We start from the raw sequence: 14,154 nt of genomic DNA on the forward strand, positions 1-14,154 counted from the left end.
GGAGAGACGTCAGTGAGCATCTCAACTCCCGAGCAACAGATGGCAAAAACGCACCCACAAGACAACTGCAATATCAAAGGATGGGGAGCTGCTGCTCATGCAGGGCAAAATAGTGTGGAAGCTATATAAGTACTGAATGTGCGGACCAGCAATAGGTCCTCGTGTTTGATGCAGCAACTAAAGTCTGCTGATTATGCACATTGGACTCAAAAAGAGTACCAGTGTTAGCACAGCAACTAAAGTCTGCTGATCAAATGCCTTCATCCCTATTTAAGCATAATAGAGTTTTGGGACTTTGAATGAAGCCTGTGTGAATGTTACCTCACCAGAATATCAATATCTTTCTATACCTATGTGATACTCAAACTGTCTATACCCGTGCTGCATGCGTAAGCACGATGAGTTCCCTGCCACCGTCCAAACCAGTGATCGGAGGTGGTAATGACCGGGCACAAAAAGGGGGGTCCTTTTGAAGTCAGGCTTGTCTCATCGCCCGACCAGGATCTTCCTCTGAAATCCTCATCCCCAAAATGCACCTGGAGTCATCCGGAACGACTGACAGAAAAGGCCCCCGGATCCCTACAAATTTACCACCTATCAATGGAGTCCACAAACATCTGATCATCGCCATGTTATGGAGTGAATTCCATGCATATTTTCCTTACATACCTGGAATGCAAAGGGGGGTTTTGTCATGGCCGGGATACATAAAAATTTTCATAATTCATGAAACACTCAGTCAAAGAGTGGTCATACCAGGGGAGCGTTCCCCCCACCAGAGAAAAGGTGGAGGGTTAAGGTCAATATACAAGCCTTATGTTTAAACAGAATCACCTGAACTATGGTGCCACTTTACACAAAAGCAACTAACAATGGTCAAACTAGTATTTTGAGATCCAGATATCAAGGCCTTTGATCAAAGGAAAGCCAGGGTAAATAGCCCCATTGTTTCAAAGGGTGAAATCGTCCCTTCAGTAAGAACCCAGTGCTGACTCAGCTTTTCCCCAGACAATGGCAGAGACGCCTGGTTTATATTACACCAGAAGGACACCAATCACAAGTTGAAACAGAACCATGAGTATATGTGTATGTATATATGCAAGAATCAATGTGTATTGGAGTCATCCATGTATTGGACTAGGACTTGGCACCAGTCTTTTATGGTTAAAAGGTGGCGTTTGATTCCATAAATCTCTGTCAATCTTAATATATTTGGTTAGGTATAAATTTCTTATAGCCAGCAAGGTACACAAGATGGGGACAGCAAATGACAGGACATAAGGCAAGCAAACCCCATATTATATTAACATGAAACATATTAAAATACATTTCATAATAGCACGAGACATCATATTCTGATTACACCTTTACCATGATCACAGATGGGTGGGTGAGAATTAGGGCAGTTACCTCCCATATTTGGAACCAACCAATCATGAGATGGTAAACATGAGGAGAGGGAGGTAACCATCCAAAAATTACATTACACCCTACAAAAGAAGAAACACACATGATTGAAGGGACCGAGGACCACATATCCACACGCTGACATACACTCTCTGGACAAACACAAGCTTGGTAATAAGTGACCACTCCCCATCTCGTTGGACGTTGCTGTTAGAACAAATCGAATATACATCCTTTCCTTTAAACAGTGGTGAGAAACTGACCAGATAAATATTGATCAACTTTTTCTTCCCAAATTATAGGAATCGTATTTTAATGTTTATATTTTAACCACTCACCCACTGGGCACTTAAACCCCCTTCCTAACCAGACCAATTTTCAGCTTTCGGTGCTCTCACATCTTGAATGACAATTACTCAGTCATGCAACACTGTACCTATATGAAATTTTTGTCCTTTTTTTCACACAAACGGAGCTTTCGTTTGGTGGTATTTAATTACCTCTGGGTTTTTTTATTTTTTGCACTATAAAAGAAAAAAGAAAATTCTGTAAAAAAATGCATTTTTCTTAATTTTCGTTAAAAAATTTTGCAAATTAGTAATTTTTCTTCATAAATTTTGGCCAAAATTTATACTGCTACATATCTTTGGTAAAAAGAACCCAAATCGGTGTATATTATTTAGTCTTTGTGAAAGTTATAGAGTCCACAAGCTATGGTGCCAATCTCTGAAAATTGATCACACCTGATGTACTAATGGCCTATCTAATTTCTTGAGACCCTAACAAGTCAGGGAAGTACAAATACCCCACAAATGGCCCCTTTTTGGAAAGTAGAAGAGGTTGTAATTTTTCCCCACAATTCTTTGCAAAATCAAGATTTTTTTTCTTTTTTTTTCACAAAATTGTTATATTAGCAGGTTATTTCTCACACATAGCATATGCATAGCACAAATTACACCCCAAAACACATTCTACTATTCCTCCTGAGTACGGCGATACCACATGTGTGAGACTTTTACACAGCGTGGCCACATACAGAGGCCCAACATGCAGGGAGCACCATCAGGCGTTCTTGGAGCATAAATTACACATATAATTTCTTGACTACCTCTTACACTTTTGAAGGCCCTGTAGCACCAGAACAATTGAAACTCCCCAAAAATGACCCCAGTTTGGAAAGAAAACAACCCAACGTATAATCTATGAGGCATGATGAGTCTTTTGAACATGTCATTTTTTTCTACAAGTTTTTGGAAAATGTGTAAAGAAAATGAAAACCTTTTTTTTTTTTTTTTTACACAAAGTTGTCCATTTATACAATATTTCTAACACATAGCATGTACATACTAAAAAATATACCCCAAAATAGATTCTCCTACTCCTCCCAAGTACGGTGATACCACATGTGGGAGACATTTACACAGCCTGGCCACATAGAGAGGCCCAACATGCAGGGAGCACCATCAGGCATTCTAGGGGCATATATGTCAAATCTAATTTGACTACCTATTACACTTTTGTGAGGCACTCTAGTGGCATGGATGAGAACTGATGTGGCATAAATGAGGATGGATGAGCCGTGGATGGCTGAGTATGGATGGGACGACTGAGCATGAATGAGTACGGCTGGGTACTGCTGAGTATGGCTGGGTACGGCTGAGTATGGATGGGATGGCTGGGTACAGTTGAGTATGACTGGGTATAGCTGAGTATGGATGGGGTGGATGGGATGGCTGAGCATGGATGGATGGATGAGTATTGCTGAGTATGGATGACTGGCTGAGTATGGATGGCTAGCTGAGCATGGATGGATGGCTGAGCATGGATGGATGGATGGCTGAGCATGGATGGATGGATGGCTGGCTGAGCACGGATGGATGGATGTCTGGCTGAGCATGGATGGATGGCTGAGTATGGATGTCTGGCTGAGTATGGATGGCTGGCTGAGCATGGATGGCTGGCTAGCTGAGTATGGATGGCTGGCTGAGCATGGATGGCTGGCTGGCTGAGCATGGATGGATGACTGGCTGAGCATGGATGGATGGCTGGCTGAGTATGGATGGATGGCTGGCTGAGTATGGATGGCTGAGTATGGATGGATGGATGGCTGGAGTGGGCACATAGCGCTGTGGGCACTACTCCAGGGCCTTCAAAAGTGCAATAGGTTGTAAGGTAATTATACGTGTAATTTATACTCCTAGAACGCCTGGAGGTGCTACTTGGATATTGGGCCTCTCTACGTGGGGAGGATGTGTAAAAGTTTTACACATGTGGTATCGCCATATTCAGGAAGAGTAGCAGAATGTGTTTTGGGCTGTATTTGCAAGTATGCATATGCTGTGCAAGAGAAATAACCTGATAATATAACCTGATAATATGACAATGGATGGCTGGCTGGCTGGCTGAGCATGGATGGATGGCTGGCTGAGTATGGATGGCTGAGTATGGATGGATGGATGGCTGGAGTGGGCACATAGTGCTGTGGGCACTGCTCCAGGGCCTTCAAAAGTGCAATAGGTTGTAAGGTAATTATACGTGTAATTTATACTCCTAGAACGCCTGGAGGTGCTACTTGGATGTTGGGCCTCTCTACGTGGCGAGGATGTGTAAAAGTTTTACACATGTGGTATCGCCATATTCAGGAGGAGTAGCAGAATGTGTTTTGGGGTGTATTTGCAAGTATGCATATGCTGTGCAAGAGAAATAACCTGATAATATGACAATTTTGTAAAAAAAAAAAAATCTTAATTTCTAACTTAAAAAAACTCACCATGCGACTTACTAAATACCTTGGAATGTCTACTTTCCAAAAAAGGGGTCATTTGGGCGGTATTTGTACTTTCCTGGCTTGTTAGTGTCTCAAGAAATGAGATAGGCCTTTAGTACATCAGGTGTGATCAATTTTAAATGATTGGCACCATAGCTTGTAGACTCTATAACCTTTACAAAGACCAAATAATATACACTGATTTGGGTTATTTTTTTTACCAAAGATAGTATAAATGTATAAGCAGTATAAATGTTGGTCAAAACTTATGAAGAAAAATTACTGATTTGCTAAACTTTTGTGACAGAAACAAAGAAAACAATGTTTTTTCTCAAATTTTTTGGTCTTTAAAAAAACCCAGTAGTGATTAAATACCACCAAAAGAAAGCTATATATGGGTGAAAAAAAGGACACAAATTTCATATGGGTACAGTGCTAAGTAATTGTCATTCAAAGTGTGAGAGCACTGAAAGCTGAAAATTGGCCTTGGCAGGAAGGGGGTGAAAGTGCCCTGTATTGAAGTAGTTAAAGCAAAAGATAAAAAAATGTTTTTTTGATCTTTTGCTTTTAAGGGTTGAGGAGAGATTTGGGGTCCCCATGCTATCGCAAGGGATGTGAACATTCTGTGCGATAACAATAAGTGATTTTTTTTTTTTTTTTTAAAGGGACAGCGTAAAAATCTGTAAAACCTAATAAAATAAATACAAATTTTAAAGCACCCCCATCCCCGCGCACAGTAGTGAACGCATACGTAGGTCACGCCCACATCTGTAAACAGTGTTTGCACCACACGTGAAGTATCACCACAAATGTCTGAGCGAGAGCAATAATTCTAGGACTAGACCTCCTCTATAACTCTAAACTGGTAACCTGTAGAAATTGTTAAAGCGTCGCCTTTTTTTAAATTCATTAAAGTAGATTTTTTCCAAAAAAATTGTGTTTGAAAAATGCTTCGCAAAAAACAGTGTGACACAAAAAATTGCAATGGCCGCCATTTTATTCTCTAGGGTCTCTGCTAAAAGGAAATATATCATGTTTGGGGGTTATAAGTCATTTTTGAGCAAAATATACTGATTTTTCCTTGTAAACAACAAATGTCAGAAAAAGGCTGGGTCCTGAATTGGTTAAAGTGCAATATGGTTTGTGTAAGGCTCGGTTCACACTGGGACGACTTGGGATCCGACTTGTCGCCCCTCAAGTCGCCCCAAGTCGCCCCAGAAAGAGATTCACATGACAGTGAATGGGAGCGTCTTAATAGACACTACTGAAGTCGCTCCGACTTCAGAGCGTACTCCCTGTACTACTTGGATCCGACTTGGTAGGCGACCTGTACCATAGAAATCAATGGAAGTCGCCTCCAAGTCGGATTGTCAAGCGACTTTGCAGGCAAAAAATTTCGTTTGCCCAGGCAAACCCCTCCCTCCCAGAGAGCTGATTGTCCTGTGATTGGCCACAGCCGAAGTCGCCTGTCCTGGAAGCGACTTGAAGTCGCGTTGTAATTTGCTAAAGTCGTGCTGAAGTCGCGCTGAAGTCGCGTTGAAGCCGCGTTGAAGTCGCCGTACAAAGTCGCGCTGAAATCGTGTTGCCCCTGTGTGAACCGAGCCTAACAATTGTATATGCTATATATATTTTTGCTTCATTATCTTAATGTTTTTTTAATACAAGTGGAGTTACAAATAAACAGTTGATCAAACCATATATTACTGCAGGGTGAATTCCTTCTTCTATAAATCAATAAAACATGGATTATAAACATAAATAACCATGCTCCAATTATTCACACTTACCTATACCATATATTATTGGAAGGTGAATTCCATCATTCTTTTTATTGTTTAAATCTATGAAAAAAAAGTATATCATGTAATCTTATGACTATTAGGGATATGAGAAAGAAAATAAAGCTAGACATAGAAATGCAGATACAGAATGCAGAAAACAATAATGGGAAAGGTGAAATTCTGTAGACCACTTCTGTTTCTCTTGCTATTTTCCTGCCAGAATGAAAAAGTACATGAATGGTTAACTCCTTTACTTATTTCTAGTGAAACAAGGTTTATCTTACACAAAGACTTTACATAATCTGGGTACAAAACGTGGTTCTACAATTTGGAAAAGTTTTGCAAGTGGAACAAGCATTTTCAAAAGAAGTGCTAATTAAGGCCGGCCATGCACAGTTTGAACCATTGATGGGCAGGTTTAATGTACCAAGTTGATCGATTGATCAACTTGGGTACAACCAGCCTGCCAAATTCTTGTGATTATCGCTAGCGGCTGCTATGACCGCTAGTGATAAACACTGCCTTCTGCCGACTGGATGGCTTCCCCTGCCCGCCCCCCTGCCAGGAGAAGACAATTGTTGATTCCCCTATCAGCACTGCCTGTGTTGATGGGGGAATTGTGCAAATTTCTTTCCTGCAACCCGTGGCTGCAGGAAAGAAACATGCACCGTGTATGGCCTGCCTAAGTAAAACAACCAGGTATTGTCCCTATCTTAGGGCTGTGACTGAACAATAAAGGAGAAGAAGCATACTGATCTTATCTCTGTCACTACATCTGCCAGTGTGTCCCTTGTTAGCACAGCAGCACAACTGATTGTTTCCTTGTGCTTTTTAATAAAATAAGAAAGAAAATTAAAACACATTAAACAATACTACAATCTGGACAAAAACATCCACATACCTGTTACACAGAATGTTACAAGATGTATTTCTTGAACTTGATTGTCAAATGCTCCTGTAACACAGTATATAAAAGCCTGACACTAATTACCAGGAAAGAGATGAAAAGAAAAGCATGACTATTAAATAAGAAGCTAGTGTTTAGAGCCAAATAAGCCTCAACTGCAACAGGCTACTCTTAAGCTACATTTGCACAGAAACTTGTCATTCGAGTGAATTGGGCCAGTGACCGCAGATAGCTACTCACAACAGCAGCACAAATCAGAATTTTCCTGTGGATGCCATTCACAGCAGGCTAAATTGCCAGTGTGAATGTAGCTTTAGAATACAGACTGTTACTACTGAGAGCACATGCACACAGCAGGACTGCTACTCAGAGTTCAATGAACCAAAATGTCAGCAAAGCCCCAAAGGGACAAGTAACAATGGACAAATCATTAAAAAAGCAAACATATAAAAAGTAAATAAAATATGTGTTTCCATTCAAGAATAGTTCTTAGGCTTCATTCACATTTGGTGTTTTGGGATCTCAGGCAGAATTGCTGCAATTCTGCCCATGATCTCAAAATGCAGTTTCAGGTAACATTACGTTTAATTGCAAAAAAGATGGGGTGTGATTTTGCCACGATTGTGGCATGGCAAATTGCAATGCGTGAAGCTTGTCGCCCAAAAAGGAGCAGTAGCTTCTTTTGGGCAACAAGCTTCATGCAATGGGATTTGCTGTGATTTCCACATGATAAACAGCGCAACAATCGTGGCAAAACCGCCCTGCGTTTTAGGTGCCATTAAAAATAATGGCACCTGAACCTGCATCTTGTGATGGTAGTGTGTTTTGAGATCGCGGGCATAATCTCAGTGATATTGCCTGAGATCCCAAAATGCCAAATGTAAAGTGAGTAAAGTGAAAAGCTAACATACTGTAAATAAAACAAAAATTTTAAATTATTTTATTTTGAATTCATTCCATTTGAGTATCATTCCAGTAGGATATGAAAGACCTTGAACACCCTGGGCAGCACCTAAAGGAAAACAAGTTTGTGGTGCACATAATGTGCACAGTAAATGTTGGGTTTGGCCACCCTGGCTGACACTAGGAGGAAACCACAGTTAAGCCTCGTACACATGAACCGATTGTTGGCCAACAGAGCGCCAGGCTTTTGTCTGAAGGGCGTGTGCCAGGAGCTTGTCTTGCATACAAACGGTACACAATTGTCGGCCAACAAACACGAACGTAGTGATGTACTAGATTTACTACGAGCTGATAAAGAGGAAGTTCAATTGTCAGGTGCCACCCTTTGGGCTCCTTCTGCTAATTTTGTTAGTAGAAGTTTGGTGAGTGTTGATTCTCACTTTTCAGTTCGTGCTTTTCAGTTTGTTTCTGAACGGCTGTTCGTCAACCAGCCATGTTGCGGAATCGGAGGAGAGAACGTGCTATTATTGGCCTTGGAGTTATTGCTTTGACCCAAGTCCAGTCCAGGAACAGGAGGAGGAGGATTTCTTGGACCAAAAATTGGTTGCTTAATCGTGACCAATTATGTCATATGCCTTTGCTGCAGGAGCTCCAGGAGAATATTCCGGATGATTTTCGGAATTATCTCCAGATGAGGGATCCCTGCTTTCCCCAACTCTTGGCATTGTTGACCCCCTATATTAAGAAGCAGGACACATGCATGAGGCTTGCCATTACTCCTGAGAAAAGGATAGCCACCTTGTAGTACTTGGCGATGGGGAGAAGTCTCCAGAACCTCACGTTTACCACTGGGATCTCCCCGTAGACTCTGGGACTCATTATTCCAGAGACCTGCTCAGCCATTATTCAAGTCCTGCAGAAGGACTATATTCGGGTAAGTTTTTTTCCTTTAACATCACATTCTATGTATTTAATGTTTGCTAATGTATTGTATTAATTTCTTGATTCCGTAATTAACATTAAATTAAAATTAATATGCTGTGAATGTCCTCTTTGTCCTCATGCATGCTGTAAGCTTTTCCTGCTCCTTTTTTGGCCTACATGCATATTTTTCATTCACTAACCTCCCTAGCATGCTATCCTTGTGCTTACTCTAAACAACCCCTAAAATGTGTCCAAATGTTATTGTTGTCCTTCAATTTAGGCAGAGTGCAAGATGCCATTTTTTGGGGCCCAAACTCATTTGTAACCCTCCCCCCCCAAAAAATGTTAAGTCAACAGATACAAATACTCTATCTGCTGACTTTGCAAAACCCATATACACTATCCCTCTTTTGTGGTCCTATTTCTGGATGAATTCCCCAAAGCATGTAGTGCAAGGGCCTGCACACTTACTAATTATTATTTTATTTTTTGGTTGAATAATGAGTTGATTTGTTATATTGTCTATATTTTTGGATGCGTAGAATGCATTCTTTGGTTAAGTTTTATTGGCAGATAGCATGTCTCATTTTATGTGTTTTCTTTTTTTAATGCACAATAAAAAAAATTGTGTTGAATAATACTTGGCTATGTGTTTTACTTCAAAAGACAGTTTGGAAGTAGGCCAGTACATTTTCAAAAATACAATGTAAAATTAACAAGGGACACCAACATAGTTGTATCTTTGAGATTAGAAACTACAGGATAATAGTGTTGTGGTAACTTGGCCAAAAAAATAAAATAAACAAGCATAATAATATTATTCTTGATATCACTAGAAAACAAAAGAATTTTCAAATACGTTTGCCATAACCCAATCAGTATCACAAAGCAGCTTCATTATTATCCCATTAAAGAAAAAGAGAACTGTGTGCTGCTTTTCGACAATTCATAATTTGCAGCGTCACGAATGTTAAATCTCCTTTATGAACGCTTCCACTCGTCCTTGCTTCTGAGCATGCGTGTTTGTACTTTGGACTTTTGTGTGACGGACTTGTGTACACACAATACGAAAATCTGACAACAGACTGTTGTCTGCCGCAAATTTACTAGCCTGCCATCCAACATTTGTTGGCGGAAAGTTGGACAACAATTGTCTGAAGGAGCGTACTAACGGTTGGATTTTAGGCAGTCTGTCATCACACATTTCCCTGCCGAGAATCCAATCGTGTGTACGAGGCTTTAGACCCCATACACACTATACAACTTTTGTTGTCTGATTTCATTTAGATTTACCAAAACCATGTAGTGCAAGGGCCTGCCTGATTGCATACAAATTGAAACTCTTAAGGTTTGACCTCATATTATATGGTTTTGGTAAATCTGAAGGAAAAAAAATCTACAGAAATTGTATATTGTATATAGAACATTGTGTATATCCAGCTTCAACCACTTGTCGATCTCCGCACACGATATACATCAGCACAATGGCAGATGGTGGTGCAAATGGGCGTACCTGTATGTCCCCTTTAATTGGTGGGGCTATTGGGCGCACGGGCGCCCGCCGCATACAGCATGACTGTGCCTGCGGGTCCCATGGACTCAATGTCCACCGGTGTCCCGCGATCGTGTCACGGAGCTTCATAACGGGGAGATGCCTATGTAAATAAGGCATTTCCCTGTTCTGCCTAGTGACATGACAGGGATCTACTGCTCCCTGTCATCGGGAGCAGCGATCCCTGTCATGTCAGTGGTAGCCCACCCCCCCACAGTTAGAATCACTCCCTAGGACACACTTAACCCCTTGATCGCCCCCTAGTGTTTAACCCCTTCCCTGCCAGTGTCATTTACACAGTAATCAGTGCACTTTTATCGCTGTATAAATGACAATGGTCAAAAAAAAGTGTCCGATTTGTCCGCCATAATGTCGCAGTCATGATAAAAATCGCAGATCGCCGCCATTACTAATAAAAAAAATTAATAATAAAAATGCCATAAATGTATTCCCTATTTTGTAGACGCTATAACTTTTGCGCAAACCAATCAATATATACTTATTGCGATTTTTTTTTAGCAAAAATATGTAGAAGAATACATATGGGCCTAAACTGAGGAAAAAATGAATTTTTTGGGGATATCTATTATACTAAAAAGTAAGAACTATTGCTTTTTTTTTCAAAATTGTCACTCTTTTTTTGTTTATAGCACAAAAAATAAAAACCACAGAGGTGATCAAATACCATCAAAAGAAAGCTCTATTTGAGGGAAAAAAAGGACGTCAATTTTGTTTTGATGTAACGTCGCACGACCGCGCAATTGTCAGTTAAAGCGACGCAGTGCCGAATCACAAAAATTTCTCTGGTCGGGAAGGGAGTAAATTCTTCCAGGGCTGAAGTGGTTAAAGAGGTTGTAAACCTCCGAAAAATAAAATAAAAAAATAAATAGAAAATCTGCAAGACAAAGGCAACACATACTAGCTCATTATGAAATACTTACCTTAGAATGATGCCCTGCAATGCCGCCTGCCAAAATCTTTCCCAGAGTTACTTCCGGGTTTGTGGGCTCCCTCTCGCGCATGCATGTGTGCCATCGGTCACGGCGTGGGTCCTGAAGAAATGGCACAAGCGGGCCGTTCCTTCAGTGCTCATGCGCTGATGACATCGGCGGCAGCGTATATAGTAAATATCTCCTAAACGGTGCAAGTTTAGGAGATATTTACAGTACCTACAGGTAATCTGTATAGGCTTACCCATAGGTACAATTAATGAGGAAGGCTTTACTTCCTTTTAAAGGCTAAGTTCACCTTTTGGATCATGTAACATCCATGTTTAGGGTGTTAAATGTAATATTTTCCTAAGCACCCACTTCCTCCCCCCAAACCCCCCAAACGACAGTGAGAGCTTTATGCAAAAGTTACATTAGTGCTGGATTCCGGTTGCCATCATCCTCTAATTCATATACAACATCAAGGATACCCTCTATGAGGGGGCGTAACCGGATGGAGACCTGAGCAGACGTGCCTGTGCTAAGTTCCTGGCATCCTGAGCTTATCCTGTGGATTAGTGTTGATTTTTCTGGTACTGTGGGCGAACGGAGATCCTTACCTTAGGGAAGAGCAGCTCCATGGCACCTAAACGGCGATCCTCCAATGCACATCACGGCCACGGATAGGCGCCGGCTCCAGCCCTCCCCTCATGTACTGACGCCATATTGCTTAGCAGACTGCAAGCTCTGCTCACGGAGATGGAGAGGGACACAGCAATGGGCTCTGCTCCCGCAGTGGCGGAGGTGCCAACAGCGCCGGATACACCTCTCATCCTGGCAGCTATAGAGCAGAGCAGGACATCATTATTAGTCCACTTGACCATTTATCTGAGGAATGTAACCTCATCAGGAACGACCTGGATAAGAAAAGAGGCCACATGAAGAATTCTGAGGCACATGTCTCCAATGTGGAGGACCGCACAGAACAACAGGCTGGTATGATTACTGAGCTGCAGCAATAAGTCAAATATCTGCTGAACAAAGCTGACGATGCTGAGAATCGCATGCGTCGCAATAATGTGCGGGTGTTAGGTCTTCCTGAGGAGGCTGAAGTAGAGCGTCCTGCGGACTTCGCCGACCGGTGACCGCTACATCTACCTGACGCACCGGTCACTTATATTGCTGAGCGGGCTCATCGGGTGCCTATGGGCCGCTAAATACCAGGGGCCCCACCGTGCCCCTTCCTAGTTCCTTTCCTTAATTATCATGACCATATCCTGTCTGAAGCTTGGAAACACCCGAATCTCCAACATGGGAATGCAAAGAAAATGCTGTTTCCGGATTTCTTCCAAGAACTCCAGAAGAAACGCAAAACCTTCAACGACGTCCGTCGCCACCATCGTAACCACAACCTTAACACAGCATGCTATTACCCAAGTCGCCTTCGGGTGCAACATGAAGGTATTGTTACATTTTTTGATACTCGGATGCCTGGCTTGCCGGATTGCGGTAAGCCCTTCTTGCCCCTCTTTCCGCTGCGGGGCCTTTTTTTTCTGTTGTCGCATGGTGCCCGAACTGATGCTATCTGCCTGTCCTGATGGAGAAACTATTTTTCCTTGTTCACGCTTGTTATTCCTGTTATTTTTCTATTTTTCATAAACACAGGCAGGAGTTATATGGTTGGGGGAAAACCACCTACCAACTCACACTAGTGGTCAACCTGCCCTCTATGTCTCCTGTGCTTTACATTAACCATTTTGTGACTGGATCCAAGTTGCCTTCGTTCATATCAGGAGTTCTAGCACAGTGACACTGGTTTGTTATTATACACTGCAAGACTTCCTCGTCTCCTGCCTTTGGAGTAGTTTTCCTCCAGTGATGGATTCTGGTTGAATCTCACTGCCAAAGAAGAGTTTGAGTTCAGGTTTTGGGTATTAAACTGACCATAGTTTTTAGGGGTACTCCATGGTCAGTAGGGAGATCGCAGTTTATTGTTTTTCTTTTTTGTATGCTCTATATCCACTGGATGATGTGTTCTATGTCCTGTGTTATGTCAGCACTCACCTTGCTCAGAGCCACTATTTTTTGCATCCTCCCTCTGTCCCCAAGGGGGCTGAGCCTCCATACATATCTATTATTATGCTATATCATCATACGTTACTGCTCTTATGGAACTGAAACTTATCTCATGGAATGTACGGGGTCTAAATTACAAGTTTAAAAGTGCTTTGATGTTTAAATATTTAAATAGTCCAAGGCCCCATATTTTGTTCCTGCAGGAGACTCATCTTCTGGGGAATAAGATTCCGGCGCTTCGTAGACCCTGGGTACAGCAATCATTCCATGCAACCTATTCCAGTTATGCAAGGGGAGTGGCCATCTTATTGAACAAATCTTTTGCATATAAGGTCCTACATCTAAGGACTGACCCGGAAGGTAGATTCATAATTCTTTTTTTAGAGATTAAAGCGGTTGTATATGCTTTGGTGAATGTTCCCCCTCCCTTTAACCAGTGGGTCCTATACACGGTATAGGAGAACTTAGCCACACTACAATTTTCCAGACTATACATAGCTGGAGATTTTAATTCTACGTTGGATCCGTCTCTGGACTCGTCCAACCCAAATACAGCGTATGCACCTGATTTACTTCAATGGGCACAAGCCTTTAACTATACTGAAATTTGAAGATGGAAGCTCCAAACCTCTACGGCTTACTCCTTTCACTCCATCACTCACAAATCAGGCTCCAGGATTGACCTGGTCTTTGGGAATACCTCTGCCTTGGCAACAGTGAGGGGGGGTCTCGTACTTACCTGTGGGCCTCTCTGACCATGCCCCTCTTGAGGTCACATTGGAGTTGTCGGACTACAGGGGTCGAAACTGTTGGCGCTTAGCACCTAAATGGTTGCAGGACCCTAAGATTGGGGAGATACAACTACATCAATATTGGGCGCTCAATGAGGATTCAGCCTCGGCGCATGT

At 41.9% G+C, this 14,154-nt stretch overlaps 1 protein-coding gene across 3 annotated transcripts in view; it reads right to left on the bottom strand.

Annotated features, from left to right (window-relative positions):
* The window catches only part of NTAN1 (N-terminal asparagine amidase), a 1,046,973-nt gene that overhangs the window by 175,342 nt on the left and 857,477 nt on the right, over positions 1-14,154 (bottom strand). For all 3 annotated transcript variants that reach the window (XM_073591178.1, XM_073591177.1, XM_073591176.1), the window contains 2 exons: positions 6,857-6,910; positions 5,962-6,015 (listed from right to left, as the gene is read on the bottom strand). In XM_073591178.1, the coding sequence (XP_073447279.1) occupies positions 5,962-6,015; positions 6,857-6,910 (108 nt within the window). The remainder of the gene's footprint in view (positions 1-5,961; positions 6,016-6,856; positions 6,911-14,154) is intronic.

The sequence above is a fragment of the Aquarana catesbeiana genome, linkage group LG06 (genome assembly GCF_042186555.1).
Source record: "Aquarana catesbeiana isolate 2022-GZ linkage group LG06, ASM4218655v1, whole genome shotgun sequence".
Lineage (NCBI taxonomy): Eukaryota > Metazoa > Chordata > Amphibia > Anura > Ranidae > Aquarana > Aquarana catesbeiana.